This window comes from Plecotus auritus, assembly GCF_963455305.1.
Source record: "Plecotus auritus genome assembly, chromosome: 1".
Classification (NCBI taxonomy): Eukaryota; Metazoa; Chordata; class Mammalia; order Chiroptera; family Vespertilionidae; genus Plecotus; species Plecotus auritus.
Genome location: NC_137770.1, coordinates 64,269,863 through 64,286,110, shown reverse-complemented (window position 1 = coordinate 64,286,110; position 16,248 = coordinate 64,269,863). Strand labels below are relative to the sequence as shown.

Here is a 16,248-nt window from a genome sequence, read left to right as displayed (position 1 = left end):
TCTTGGTGCATCTCATTCTTACTTGCAGCAGTGGGATCCTGGCTAGGGGCTCCGCCCATCTACAATTCAAACACTTGAGAAACTTCATTGTACACAGGTGGTCTGTCTTACAACTGGGTTTAACCATATATTTGGAGACAAATGGGTTTAACCATGTCTTTGATTTAAACGTGTCTTATTGTTCTCCTTGCTATTTTCTTTTTAAATGTGAACATTGGCAAGAGACTTCAAAAGAATAATTGCTTAACATCTGATTCTGACCAATTTTATCAGATCTTAAAAGCAGAGCAGAAAATCACCTAAATGTAGAGGGTACAAGTCATGGAACATAAATTTCAACTTCAAAGTTTTAATGAACACAACTTTGGCAGTAAACCTGCCTATCCAAGCTTGGTGTATGTGTACATACAAATCATTAACAACTTGTCTGTGTCCACAGAGATCTATGTGAGGTTTAGGACATCCTTTCATAATTTTGTAATTTTTCTAAAGCGTCAAACCTTTGCAGTATGAAAACGGGATCTTTCAGAAACACTGCTTAGCAAACAGCCTTGCTTTTTAGTCACCCACTTAGGAAAGCATAGTTCATACTCCCACACCTGTCTTTGTTGGACAAAGGTGGAATTGTAAGCAGGTAAATCCCTATCCCAATGCCTGCTCAAAGTAGAGATAAAATCAAGACTTGACTTTACTTCAACTGCCTACAGATTATCAAAAATAATCAACGGAAGCTCCTTTTAGTTCTGAGAATGTTATCCTTAAAAGGGAAAATTATGAATGGGTATAGGTGTGCCTCACTTTAAGAAATCTCAACTTCTCAGAAAAAGAAAAAGATGTATGACATCTATTTTCATTGCAAAAGGGATTTGCTAATCTCCCTTGGCCCATTTAAGATAACATAAAATGCCAAGATTTAATTCATACTCAATTTTTCTAAAATAAAATGTTTGAAAATATCAGCTTCATGCATATCATTAAAACCAGTGATTAAACCCAAGAGGAAGGAAGAATAATTGAAGCAATGTCTGAGAGTTATGACTACCAGTTCATTTTCAAGGACAATCTTGTTCTTTTGTTGTTGTTTAAAACAATAATGTAGTTTTTAATTCATAAGTATATTTAAATACTATAGGTCTTACTTTTCACAATTGACACTCAGAATAAAACTTTACTAATATCCAAGATATGGAGTTAAGCAATAGCCTTTAAAATGAAGATGAGTGGATATAGAAATAGAATCCCGATTTATAAATTTGCTAATTTTTCTTTGTTATGACCAACATACTCTATACAGCAATTTTTTAGCCAATGAACTGCTGTCAAAGCATCCTTGATGTCAGGGCATCAATTACTTCTCCCTGATTTAAAATATTTACATTCAGGGTGTTGGGTGAGGGACCATTTTCCCAAAAGATACCTCAACATTTCTTGTTATTGTTCCTCAGACTTCTGAATTAAAACTTTCTATCAAGCTTACCTGTCATCAGACAAAAACTTGAAGAAATGAGTACATTGGTTGCTATGTAAATAAGAGAAAAATACATAAAAATCCCAGCTAAATATATATTCTCCTTCAGTTTAAAGTTCAAATCAATTACATAATTGCCACAGTGTCACTATTTATTAGTAAAAAGCCATGAAGCATAGTAAATTATAATCCAGGGGACCTTGTAAAGGAAAGAAAAGTCTTTTTTTTTTTACCAACCTGGGCTGAGAAGCCACAGAAGAAACCAAACCAGAAATGCACAAGTGTGAATGCAAAATTCTTATAGAAGAAGTAGCATAAGAATTTGCACATTCGGAAATAGGACCACCTTCCATGAACAAGGAGAAGCCTTTGGAGGTATCGAAACTGTGCAAACGAATAGTCACTGGCTAAGACTGCCTGCAGTCCCTCCTGGCCACTGATTCCAATGCCAATGTGAGCGCCTGCAAAGGAAAAAAAGGACACTTTCATTCTCCAAACAAAGATACAATCTCTTCGGGAAACTTGTCATTGCTCTTTGATGGTATTATTTATTTACAGGAGCCTTACAGCTATGGCATTAATAATTTTCACAAACATTATCTCATGAACCACTCATGATGGATATTTATCCTAGTTTTACAAAAGAGGACATTGGCACAGAAAAGTTCAATAACTTGCACAAGGTTTTACAATGTGTAAGTGGCAAAGCTGGGACGAAACCCAAGTGTTGGAACTGTGGGACCAGTGTTCATTCCTCTATACCAATGTCCTTTTCTAGCCTAAAAATACACAAATTACTTAATTACAGAGAAGGAGGTGGGTTTTTTTATGAATGCTAATAATGGTGGACTCATTGGAGCCAGAGTATTCATTTTAGAACCACTGAGAAAAATGCAGTTGTAATGGGGTCTCCATCACATACTGCCCGATGCTGAACCTGAGGACTTCAGGTATGCAGCACGCCCCACTGAGCAAATGTTCTCTTACTTTTGATCATGCTGACATCATTGGCTCCATCGCCTATGGCCAAAGTGACAGCATTTCTGTGTTTCTTCACCAGCTCTACTACTTGGGCTTTCTGGAGTGGCGTGACTCGGCAGCACACCACAGTCTTACACATGCAGGCAAGTTCTAGGAGGTCATTCTTGACATCACTTTCTAGGGCATGAGCCTGATTTAAAAAAAAAATACAGAGTAGAACAAGAAGCAATAAATCAAAGGCATCACTTGGGAAGCATATTTCTTGTTTCTCAACTGATTTATTTTCTAAACAGTTAAATTTATGTTAAGTAACAACAGCTAACTAAAGAAATGAGTGTTAAACTTCTATTAAAGGCCAAGAAATTTTAGAATGAAAATAAAAGACATAGTGCTCTTTGACACATTATCGTGTTGAACAGGAGACACAATTAAATGCCAGAGAAGTTCCAGAATCTCCAAAAATAAGGAAAAGCCAAAGACAGAACCTAGTCACCATCTCACCAAATTTAGAATGAACTACAAAATGGTGATTTCTACCCTGGCCTGTTTTGCTCAATAGGTAGAGCATTGGCCCATGGACCAAAGGGTCATGGGTTTGATTCCTGGTCAAGGGCATGTACCTAGGTTGCAGGTTGGATCCCTGGGCCAGGGTGTGGGCAGGAGGCAGCCAATCAATGTGTCACATCAATGTTTCTCTCTCTCTCTCTCTCTCTCTCTCTCTCTCTCTCTCTCTCTCTCTCTCTCTCTCCCCCCCCTTCCACCCTCTCTAAAAAAAAAATGGAAAAAATATTCTCAGGTGAAGATTTAAAAATAATAATAACAAAAAATAATTATTACAAAATGGTACTTTGTTCTCATGATGGAATTTTTGTTTCATTTGCATTGTTGTTTGGTATATTTAGTGTTTGTTGTGGTGGTTGTTAATGCACGGATTAATGAAAAGCAGTTAATCTGGAAATCAGACTGAAGGACATAGTGATTGAAATCAATAGAGTCCTGCACAAAAGGGTGGTGTGCAAAAAACAGGTGGTGTCTCAGATAAGAGTTCCTCAACCATTTCCACCCTTGCTCCTCTCCAAATACATAATAGCCTTTAGATATGCCAAGAAATAACTGAAAAAGAGAGTTTAATCCTTTTCAGTTAACTGTGTAATTTTTTCTAGAAAACATCTTGCTGTACACATCTTGCTGTAATAAACATAATAAGAGGAAACAGTAATCCACCTAAACTTTAAGTCATCTTTGAATGAATCTTCAACAAGATACTCACAGCCCCTCACAATTGGCCCCTATATTCTTTCTGAGTTCTGTCTTCTACCACTACCTTTAAGTTTGCTCTTTACTCCTATTATGCCAAATTGCTTATTTCCATAATTTTACAGGTTCTTTCTTACCTTTGCACTGTTGTCTCCTCTACCTGAAAATATCACTTCCTCCAGGGAGTCTTCCCTGGTTTTCCCACAAAGAACTAAATGTGTCTGTCTCTATGCTCTCAAAGCACTGTTTGTTACTCTTTATAGGATGTGCCATACCACGGTGAGATTAGTTGTTCCACCAGATGGCAATCCTTAAAGCAAGGTCCACGTTCTATTTATATCCTTATCTTCGGGCTCTAGGACTGTGACCTAGACATGCTTAGTAAATGTTAAGTGGTATGTCTAGAAAGAAGGGCAAATGGCTATAAAAACATGTGCTGAAATAGATAATTCTCATGTCAAGGTCTATACCTCCCACGGGAAATTGCGAGTTAGCACTCTCAAATACAAATGCCCTTTCTGAAAAAGAAAGTATGTAACTGGCTGTCTTGCCCAGAATGGTCCCTCTTTCTTTTTTTTTTTTTTTTTTTCTTTATTATCAACAAGTGAAAACCTAGACTCCCCGACTCTAAGAAAGAAAGATCCAGTTACATTCTGCAAAGCATCAAGATTTCAGCAAATTGGAATTATAATGTGTTTGTTTTTGTAAGCTTTTGACTATACTATCAGATACAGGGTCTGTTCTCCTTAAATGAAAAATGACATTTCATGGTTTCACAAGCTTCAGGCATTGAAGCTGAAAGGGTTCTTGAAGAGGATCTATCTTAACTTTTTCCGCTTATTTAGAAACAGAGACAGAATAATATATGGTATCACCTGAGTACTCTAACCCACCACACAGTGGCTTCTTTGAGCCTGAGGGAAAGTCAAAATGCAGCTCATTAGGGACCCTTTCCATATTGTGGTCCATTCGGCTTGGAGGCCACCAACTCCAAGATGACAGGTTTATAATTTTCAGTTGCTATTCATTTGTGCAAGGGAGAAGTTCGTGTCATCTGGACAAACTTTCAACTGAGCTTGGCCTGCAGCTGAGCTCTGTAACTTTCCATGGTGTAGAAGGCAACACATCATTATGTCTGGAATCCAGCTGGATAATGCTCTGAGCCCTCAGAGCTAACAGACAGCTGATCACAGGGGGAAAATACAGATCCAACTTTTTTTGTCCTCTAAGAAAATGTCTACAAGAAGATACATTTACTTTCCAAAATTCGAAAGAGAAAAGGGGTCATCAAAGCCGAAGAAAAATGTGAGATTAGTTCATTTTGCATAGAAATGATAACTTTGCTGGAGTGCAATCACAGATTTGTTTTCTAAATTAGAAACTCAGAAGAGCATTTTGATATTTGTTCAAGATTTGGAACCTGAACTACATTAAAAGTACAATGCAAGTTTATTCTATTACGACAAGAACCAGATTTCCTAATCAAAGTAAATTGTTTGGCATTGCTGTAAAATGCTGCTATTTAGAAAAACCACCAGAGGTATCTTAATGGCAATAATTTGGAGTGGTAATTATATGAAGGTCGGGTTGTACTCTACAAATCACAAACATTAGCAAGAGCAATAATTGCAATACATTCATCCAGTTGCATTATTTTAATTAAATGACAGCGAGCTGTGACATTCTCCCTCAGAAAGCACTTAAACAATACTGCTAAATGCTCTGCAGTCACTTAGACAAGATTGATATACTGTGAATTTGGTATTTCTTTGGGTCCTCCCTTCACTGTGGTAATTCAAGCAATAATGCATAAAATGTATATTAAAAGTTTCCTTTTACTTCACAAACAGGAAATCAAGTGTAAGCCTTGTTTCCATTAGTGTCATTTGTTTAGAAAACACAAAAGAAATTATGACAACACAAAAGAGATGATTATTAGGGTGAAGAAAAAGAAAGAACAAAAGCCTTAAGTGAACTCACCAAACTGTGGCCATTTATGATTAAGGCGTAATCTCCTGTTACGGTTTCTTCTACAATTGAGTCCAGCTCCAGCTGCTGCTTTTTTTCAAACACTGTATGGCCATTGGAAGAACTTCTGTTTTGTCCAAACAAATTTTCCTTTGCTTTCCTTAAAGGCAAGGGGGGTGGGGGAGAGAACAAATTATAACCAAGTATACAGAGCATACCTTTTAATTCTAACAAGAGATTGGCCTAGAGGTAACTTCATTTTGCTGTTATTTAGATAGACTGTGACACAAGATTCAGTTATAGCAAGCTTGATAATTCTTTGTAATAGGGATACCGTAGCAAATTTCCAAATTCCAGGAAGTAGGAAGGAAAACATAATAAAATAAAAAAGAATCATCTTGAACGTTCTAAATTACTTAAAAACTAAATCACCATCTTGATCTGACCTTGAACTAGGGGCTCATGATAAATTTGGTATATAAGGTTGTCTGCGTTTCAAGAACTTAAGAACCACTGATCTGGCATGAGATATTGTTAAATAATGAAAAGGAAAGACTAAAGAAAATTCATGATATTTTTTAGAGATTCCAGGGTATCTATGTAGTAAATAAATTAATCAATTTGTAGAACAATGTAATACGATCCATCTTAAAACAGCAGGCTTCTAAGAAGGACAATATATTTGACAATAATACAAATGACAGCATTCATTGAATTGGCATAGTCATTATAGTATAATGGATTATTATAAGTGAAAATTATACTCATCAGCTCAAACAATGGACTAAATCTTCTGAGAAAGAAACTATAAACACCAAAGTGTAGAGGGCATTTCAAATGGAAACTCTCTTCAATGTCCTAGCTCTGATCAGCAGTAGAATAATCCTGCCCACATCTCATCCATCTCTGCTGTTTAAGAGGAAGACTGTATGAAGACTCAATAGCCTTAGAAGTGGCCTTTTCCTTTTCTCTTGAAAATGGAAAGATGATGCTTTTAGACAAAAGGAAATTTCTTCTCGGAAGACCCTTGAATGACAGGCTTTGAAATAACACAGGGCAAGCTGACGACTACTGAACTTTCCACCACAACAGGGAGCTACTCAGCAGACACTCCCTGAAGATGAGTGTCAAAGCCAACCACCAACACTTCAGGCCACAGCTTGCATATACAAAACTAGACGCCTGAAATTTGTGCATGGGGGGTGGGGGGGTGGGTTCCTCAGCCCAGCCTGCATCCTCTCCAATCTGGGACCCCTCAGAGGATGTCCGACTGCCTCTCCCGGGACCGCTAGCTCCTAAATGCTCGCCTGCCTGCTTGCCTGATCGCCCCTAACCCCTCTGCCTGCCTGCCTGATCACCTCTAACCACCTCTGCCTGCCTGCCTGATTGCCCCTAACTGCTCCCCTACCAGCCTGATTGCCCCTAACTGCTCCCCTGCTGGCCTGATCGCCCCTAACCACCTCTGCCTCGCCCCAACCCGGGACCCAGGATTCCCCCCTCAGCCAGTTGCAGGCACCCGGGACACGAACTTCCCTCCCTCTGGCTGGCCACAGGCACCAAGGACCAGGCCAGCTTCGCCCAGGCTGTCCGCAGCCGCAGGGGAGCGTGGGTGGGCCGTTTTGCTCAGGCCACAGGCACTGGCGCCCGGGACCGCGGGGCAGGCAGCTTGTCCCTCTCCCGGGCCGCAGCCTGGCTTGTCCCCATTCCTCTCTCTCAAGCTCATTTGTGCCTGGCTGGTCCCATTCCTCTCTCCCCAGTGTTGAGTGTCTGAGCCTTATGCATGACGGCATGAGGGCGTGATGACCATTTGCATATTAGCTCTCTATTATATAGGATGAGTGCCCATGAGAAAATGGGGAGTGAGAGACTGGCCAGAAAATGGATGTTTTGGCTTAGAGCAAAATGAAATGGTTCCCCAAAGGTTCATCCTACATAGAAGAAGTTTAATAAAATGGTTTTCAGCAGTGACTCCCTTGGAAGAAGAGTGTGTTCACTGTACAAAAACAACCACTATAGTCCACAACTTTCTATTTGAAAATGTAACACTAATTGTTTACTTACTAAGTTAAAAAACAACAAACAAAAACCTTATCTTCTGGCTCAACATCTCCTTCTGCTGTCCAGGACCCAAATCACAGCCTGTATTTAGGAACCCAAGCGACCCAGAGGTTACATGGCCCTAGCTCCAAGGATGATATCATGCATTTAGCAATCAGTTTGCAGAATCAAAATAAAAGGTTTATAATGTCAGAGTGCTACTTGTGAAATTTAAGGAGTTAAGGTGAGGAGGGGGAGGGAGAGCAGCCATGAAAAATTATTGTTTTAAGTGGGAAGAACAGACTTTTGCATCAGATAACCATGTCAGGGAATCCTCCTCACAGTCATGGAAATTTATAGTTCCATGTAGTGAAGAAAGCAAAAGAGATGACTTCCTCAGAAATGATCATTTTCCTGACAATGTTGCAGAGCTCATAAATTGGGTCCGAAGAAAGCACCAAAGGGCAAACATCTCCTGAGGTTTCCTTTTTCGTAAAGTTCTCACTTGCTGTATAAATGACTCAATCTCTGTTTTCCCCCAGGAGAATGAAAACATTCCAAAGAAGGGTGAGTTCATAAAAGTATTGGCTGAAATTTTATTTACTTAGTATTTTTCCCCCTAAATTGTCTTCCTAACATCTCACAAGAACCTTTTCCAGGCAGACAAAGGACAGTTTCCCTAGCTCTGCTTCAATTCCCACTGCACTCCCTCCATACAGGCCAACCCTCCTCACCAGATCGGGCTTGTGCATTTTCAGACCTTTGCCCATGTTCTATAGTGGTCATTTCTTTTTCTTCCTGGAACATCTCTTCAAATACCAGCTGGTTCTTGCAAAAACGATTTATAAGAAGAGCAAAAGCTACACACAACTCCCTTCAAAGAATATGCACTATATTTTTTGCAGGCATAACACACAATGCTTAACCACAGAATACAAATACCACATGCTAAAACAAAAGAATGCCTTTTTCCAAGCTTTGTAATGAAGGGCAGTCTATTACAATGTTGGCATGCAGAAATGCATTAATGATTGAAGCAACCGCAGCATTCACAGCCCCATGCCACTACAAACACAGCAAAGCCCAGTGAGGCCCATGTGGGCTGGTATGCAACCTATAAAGAAAAGAGATGGTAGGGAAAAGAGTCCTTCTGTCAGTCCTCTTAAGACACCCTATATTCAAACATTAAAAGGACCTGTTGGGAAATAGATTGAAATCATGATATCATGCTTAAAAAAAGACAATCTTGACTTTCATAGAAGAGCATTGGGCTTGGAACCTGCAGACCTGGGTTTGTTACCTTAGACAGTCAGTTGGAGTGCCAGGGAGTCTCTCCCTCATTGGCCAAGGTGATAGAGGGGAAGGTTGTTACACTGAATGTGCCCAAAACTAGACATATGCATGAATACGAACCCAAGGGTACCAAAATCTAGCAAGATAATTGGATAGAAAAAAAATCCCTCCCCTTACAGGTATAATAAGGTCCTTGGTCTTCAGCAGAAAAAGAGATTGGGTCTTTGAGAGGAGAGTCCACCATTCTCCCAGGTCCTGTGGCTCCTGAATAAAATAGTTTTCCTTTTGCACCAGCACCTGCCTCAGGAATTTGGTTTTTGTTACATCAGGCAGCCAAACCTCCATTTTTGTTTGTTTGTTTGTTTTGTTACAGGTTCGGGCCTGAGGTCTGCCTCTGACATCTAGCCACTTGATTAGTCAATTACAATCTCAGGCTACAACCCAGGTCTTCAAATTCCTAGCTCTTGATTTGCCACACCAAGTAAGTTTACTATAGAGTCTGCCACAGGCTGCAGGCTGTTTCTAGGTTGGGGCAAGACACAGTGACAGGGGAGCAAATAAGGGACTACCCTGCCAACAGGAAGGGAGAAAGTACATGAAATTTTTATTTCAAGCCTTAGTTCCATCCCTCACTACCTGTGTGACCAGAAGACATTAAAGCCCTGCACTAGTTTAGAAACTGATTTCTTTATTAGAAACTGGGGGAATGGTACCAGCCAATGAGACTGGATGATAACAGCTATGAAAACTTGGGCAGCTATATAAGTGTGTACTAGAAGACCTCCAAAATTACTTATTTCTCTAAGGTTTTACCATTTATGATAGAAACTTAACTTACTAAATACAGTTAGCTTGGATGACTAGCATTTGGGAATTAGGAACAAGATACATTTTGTTTGGACTGCGTAGTGTTTTTAAAAAATCCGCATGAGTTTATGGACAAGATGATGTTCGCCTTTCCAAAGGCCTCACCCCTCCCTAATGTCTTATATATAGCCCAGATCATGCAACTACTGTTACCTTTCTGGCCTTGGAGTCATTTACATTTATGAATTCTGCTCACTCAAACAAATAACTTTCCACCAAGTAGCTGTATTTTTTTTTAATTAAGGAGGAAAGTATATCACTGGTATACTTCTCAGAAGCAATGGAGTCACTTTATGGTTTAATTAGTTATAAGACATGAATTTTTCTAACAATAAAGCATGTGATACATGCAACAAAAATGAAACATGGAATGAGTTTGCCTGTCAGCCCAAGCAAAATTACATTCTAGTCTATTTTCTTTAGGGCAGAAGACATATATATTGGTGAAATGTAATCAATGCAGTAATCTTCTGAGAAACCACAGCAGAAGTTAATTGTAGATTTCTGGGGATGTCCTCACTACTAAAGCAGCTATGACAGTAAAGTTAACAAAGGACTCAAAGTGTCTAAAATGACTTCATGACACTAAATTTGAAACAAGCCATATGCATGATATGCATGAAAATTACATATCCATGTTTATAAAATAATCTAAATACACTTGACAGGTTCAAATACAAGCTTTTAGCATTTCTTCCGAATAGCTACTATCACTTAGATCCTGTTCTTTTGATACACTTTTTTTGTTTGGTTTTACATGAACTCCCACTGAACTCAAAAGCATAAAACAAAGAAAAGTTAATGGTGTAAATTTATTATTTCAATGTCTTATCCCCAAAACTATGGGCTTTGATATAAGTAACCAAGATTGGAATTATAGAGAGCACCTTTAGCAATTACTTTTCTTAGATGTTCTTCTCTCCAATCATAATATTAAGAAAATGAATATTATAAATGGATGTAGAATTTTCTGCTATGCATTGCCTCTCTATTGACTCTAAAAATGGGGTGAGCTCCAAGGTTGGTTGAAAAAAACATTATTTGCCAGTCAGTTAAACAACATGGCTTCAAGGGTCCTGAAATAATTAATCTAGATAGAAATTATTTCCTTTTTCCCTCTAAATATTTTTTCTCATTAAAAAATGGAGATAATTTTTTGTTTTTTTTCCTAATTGTAAAAGTATTGTATGAATACTATTTTAACTCCAGATAATACAAAGAACCATAAAGAAGAAAGCAATCATGATCCATCTGATCCCTCACTGAGAACTATCAACTTTGTATATGTCCTACAGAGCTTAATAGGTAGATAGGTGGACAGATATGGATATAGACATATAATGTTTATACATATACAGGGGTGGGTAAAAGTAGGCTTACAGTTGTTCATATGGAAAATAATACAACACTTAGTAAATAATAATACAATAATAAACTTTCATGTACTCCCAACTGTAAACCCACTTTTACCCACCCCTGTACATACACACATAAACATGTATGCTTTTTATTTTAACTGCATGCTGTTTCATGATTTCATCTTTTAATTAACTATATCATCGATATCTTCCAATGTCAATAAATAAATAACCATTTTTAATGACCACATAGAATTCCATTGTAGTTATATAGCAAAGCAATTAACAAAATCCCTGTGGCTGGGTATTGGAACAATTTCTAATATTCCATTATCATAACTGATGCATCAATGAATATTTCTATATATTTACTCATATATTTGTCAATTTATTTTCTTAAAGGCAAATCCTAGAAATAGAAATCCTTGGGTAAAAAATGTGCATATGTGAGCCCTGGTCAGTTTTCTCAGTGGTTAGAGCATCCACCATTGACCAAAGGGTCTCGGGTTCAATTCCCGGTCAAGGGCACACACCATGGTTGCAGGGTCAATCCCTGGTCCCAGTTGAGGCTCGTATGGGAGGCAGCCATTCAATGTGTTTCTCTCACATTAATGTTTCTCTCTCACGCTCTCCCTTCTCCCTCCCTTTCACTGTCTCTCTAAAGATCAATGGAAAATACACTGAGTGGCCAGATTATTATGATCTCTGAATGCATAATAATCTGGCCACTAGGTGTATATCCTATATAATAAAAGGCTAATATGCAAATTGTCCCCTCGACCAGGAGTTCGACCAGCAGGCAGGCCGGCCAACTGCCCATGTCCCCTCCCCCTGGCCAGGCTGGCCGGACCCCACCCATGCACGAATTCATGCACCGTGCCTCTAATATATATATATACCAAGTGGCCAGATTATTATGCATTCAGAGATCATAATAATCTGGCCACTCAGTGTATATCCTTAGGTGAGGATTAAAAATAATAATAATAAAATGTGCATATGTGTAATTTTGAAATATATTGCAAGTTTTCCCTCTAGAAAGTTTCAACCAATTTACACTCCCAACAACAGTATGTAAGTATTCATATTTTTCCACAATCCCTCCACATAACAAGTTATATCATCTACTTAGTCAACCAAATGTAGCTGAATAAAATTTGGAGATATTAACCTTGATTCCCCACCCCTTCTGCAAGCACCACCATTACCACAGGTGGCCCTCTTTGTTTCCTCAGAAACATACCTTGCCTTGGGGAGATTTGACAGAACCAAATATAGAGAAAACAAAAAGTCAAGATCTTGCTTTTTGCTAAAGGAGTTTATCACCACCAAACCAGAATTACACAAAATATTAAAGAGTCTTCTTTAAAAAGAAGAAGAAAAAAAAAAGGTCAAAACTATAAACAACAAAATGGCAATAAATACATATCTATCAACAATTGAATCCAAAAAATCAAAATAAATGAACAAACAGAAACAGACTCATAGAGATAGAGAAAATTTCAATGGCTGCCAGATGGGAGGAGGCTTGTGGGGATAGGTAGAAAAGGTGAAGGGATTAAGAAGTACAAATTGGTTGTTTCAGAATAGTCATGGGGATGTAAAGAACAGCATAAGGAATATAGTCAATAATATTCTAATAACTATGTATGGTGTCAGATGGGTCTGAGATTTAATGGGATGATCACTTAGTAAGTCACATAATGTCTAATCACTGGGGGGTACATCTGAAACAAATATAATAATGTATGTCAACTGTAATTGAAAAAAATTTTAAAAGATCTTGCTTTTTTGAATACCAAAATAGGCTCTTACAGTAGCATTGTCATTCTGAATTCCATCAATCTGGAATTTTACTAATTAGGCTTTTTAAGAGGGAAGAAAAAAGTTTCTTTAAGTCTCATGAGATTAATCCTTAAAGCAACCTGGGCATAAACTGTTGGATACTAGAAAGAAATGACCTCTTTTTCCCATCTCCCATCCAGCCTACAGGAAAAGGAATTTAAAGAGGAGTTTAGATGCTGATGAGTCACTAAAAGACACCTAGGTGCTGACCCACATCCTGGACTACTGGTGGTTGGAACCATGTGGGTAATGGAACCCTCAGATAAGTTTTTGGGAATATGAGAATGGAATAGTTGCCACTGACATTCAGTGACATGGAGGCTAGTAAAGGGATTTCAGGAACAGAGGCAGCCATGTGAGAGCACAAGTCTTCTGGGACACAGGTCAGGAAGCTACTCGCAGGAGGGTGTGGAAGTCAGCCAAGAGGGACAGCCAGCAACCTCAAGAGACCAGAGACCATACAGGGACACAGAAGTGGGAAATGCTAGATACCAGCAGGGTCTCTAAGGCAGGTAAGGCAACTGTGCATCCTACACTTGAACTAAAGTTACCCAAAAGTGCCCAGTTTAATTGTATTGTCATCAAGCAGAAAAGAGATTCAAGTTCAGTTTTAGAAAATGTAATAAGTTTCTGTTCTTACACCCCTGAATGTATTCTGGACTCTGAAGTCAAACAGCTAGAAATGACAGAGCTTACTTCTACTCCTCTTCACATGGAATCAAATTCTAAGTCCTATTCATCCTACCTCCAAAGTACTTTCCCTCTGTTACAACCTCACTGCCTTAATTCAACCCTCATCATCTCTAAGCTTGAGTATTCCAACAGCCTCTTGATGTATCATCCATTTTCCCCAGCAAACATAATCTATCCTCTCACTAGAATGTTATTTCTAAAATGCAAAATCGGGTTTGTCACCCTTCTGTTTAGAGACCATTAACATTTACCCAATACTTTAAGTTATTGTACACAATACCTTCATGATAAAGTCTAATCACTTTTGCTTATCATCAATCCATCTCTGAAAAAAATGTTTCCACCCTTAGGTGTGAAACATTCTAGCCACAACTTGGAATATTGCTCCTGAAAAATAACATGACTTCTTTCATGTTTCTATGCCTTTGTGTGTGCTAGTTCAGCAACCCACAGTATCATTATCCAGGGAGGAAGAGGGTCCATAAAAGTTGTAATAAAGGTGAGCATTTTTAATATCTTAGGAAGGTTCATAAAAAATATAGATTTCTCTATGATAAGAATGCACAGAATCTCTAATTTTTTAAAGTTTTGTGTTATATTTGGCTACCATGGCACCAACCTGGTCTAGAAAACTGCTATATCATGCTGGTTAGAAGTTATGACTGGAGATTGCATATGTCTTTGCCAAATGAAAATTGGGAAATCTAATTAATTGTTACTGACATAATTTTATTATTATTTATATAATTTTAATGATAGATTCCATAGAGTCTATTGGGGAAATAATAATAAAAGCAGTGCTTGTCGGTGGAAATATTGGGAACAGTGGCTGAAGGAAAGAGGGAAGGAGGAATGAAGGAAGTAGAGAGAGTAGGGAGTGCAAGAAGGATGTTAATTAATGGCCATAAAGTTTCAAATTCTTGACTCACTTTATCCTCAAAATAAAATAATATATTATGGTACATATTTGTATATTTTCCTATTTTTCAAATGAAGAAACCAAGCAAAGGGAAATTGAACAGCATATCAAAGTCACTCAGCCAGCCGGTGAGCATGGAGCAGAGATGTTAACTAGGCTCCAGTAAACAGGAAGTTCATGCTCTTCCTCTTACATCTGCAGTCTCCCCCTGAAATTTATTCTCACTTAATTGCTCATGTAGTGTCTGAACACAAGTGAAGCAATAAGGTGCCTAGCAACTACATTTTTTATATTAATTTTTTAAAGGAGTAAGAATACATCTAAGGTGTTTTTAGGGAGAGACATAGCAAGTAATTTGGTGCATAGGCTCTGGGGCCACACTGCCTAGCTTCAAATCCCTTGCTGACCCACTGACTAGTTGTGGAACCTTGCAGGTATTACCCTGTGTCTCAGCCTCCAAATCTGTAAACAGGAATAATGATAATGTCTCTCCATTAGATTGCTTTGAGAATAAAATGAGGTAATACATGAATACTACTAACAATAGTGTCCCAGGCATAGTCTCAAAGCATTTAGCAGTAGGCTCATTAGAATCTGGATATGCTCGCATCTATCTTCCTTCAGCAAGAGATAAAATCCCCCAAAATAAAAAATTTTAATTATTAATTATCAAGCAAATCACCAATATTTCTTCAATAGATTCTATGGGATCTATCATTAAAGTTATAGAAATAATAATAAAATTATATCAGTAATAATTAGATTTCCCAATTTTTATTTGGCAAAGACATAGCTTCCAACAAGCATGACGTGGCAGTTTCCTATGGTGGGAAAAGTTAGTGTAGAAGTTGAGAGATTTGATCTGCAAATATTAATTAGTGGTGCTAATGGTTGAGACTTGGTTTCTTTCTAAGGTTCAGGAACAAACGTTTAATGAAGGAGATACCTTAAGGAAACCCATAGTGCACCACTGTCCTGTGGAGGGAAGGTTAGGCCCCCCTCTAGAGTAAACAAACAGCAAGCAGTTTGCCTCCAAGTCAACAATCTATTTAGTCAGACCCAAAATGGGTTGAACTTAGAGAAGCTACTACAAGCATCAACAAACAAAAATTGTTATAGGACAGCATTTTTGAAGTGCTAGGAAAATAATTATGCAGACTTGTAAAATGTTCTTCAAATAAAGTAACAAAAATAATAAATTGGCAAATAAGAAATACTATTTCTCAAAATTTAATGTTTGTCCACTCTTACCTTCAATTTCACCACTTAAACATTTTCTGGTACTATGTAGTGGTTACACAATGTGCATAGTATGCTATTTCAATAGCAGCTATATCAAAATGTCTACTTTCTTGAAAGACTATTCCAACCTTACACACCATCTCCAAGTTTATCTAACCATAAGCTTCATCTAGGTGCTTATTAAAATACAAAGTCCTATGACCATCTAAATTCTTAATATTCTTAATTTTAAAGCTAAAGAATTGGTATTTTAACGAGTGCCCTCAGTAACACTGATCACTCATTATCATGTAGAGTTGACAGGTTAATCACCAATGCAT

General features: G+C 38.0%; 1 protein-coding gene across 1 annotated transcript in view; it reads right to left on the bottom strand.

The window, feature by feature from the left end:
• The window catches only part of LOC308234726 (putative phospholipid-transporting ATPase IM), a gene marked incomplete at its 5' end in the record, with an annotated part of 86,960 nt that overhangs the window by 67,019 nt on the left and 3,693 nt on the right, over positions 1-16,248 (bottom strand). The window contains 3 exons of the mRNA XM_080643005.1: positions 1,706-1,929; positions 2,456-2,639; positions 5,687-5,834. Of these exons, the coding sequence (XP_080499131.1) occupies positions 1,706-1,929; positions 2,456-2,639; positions 5,687-5,834 (556 nt within the window). The remainder of the gene's footprint in view (positions 1-1,705; positions 1,930-2,455; positions 2,640-5,686; positions 5,835-16,248) is intronic.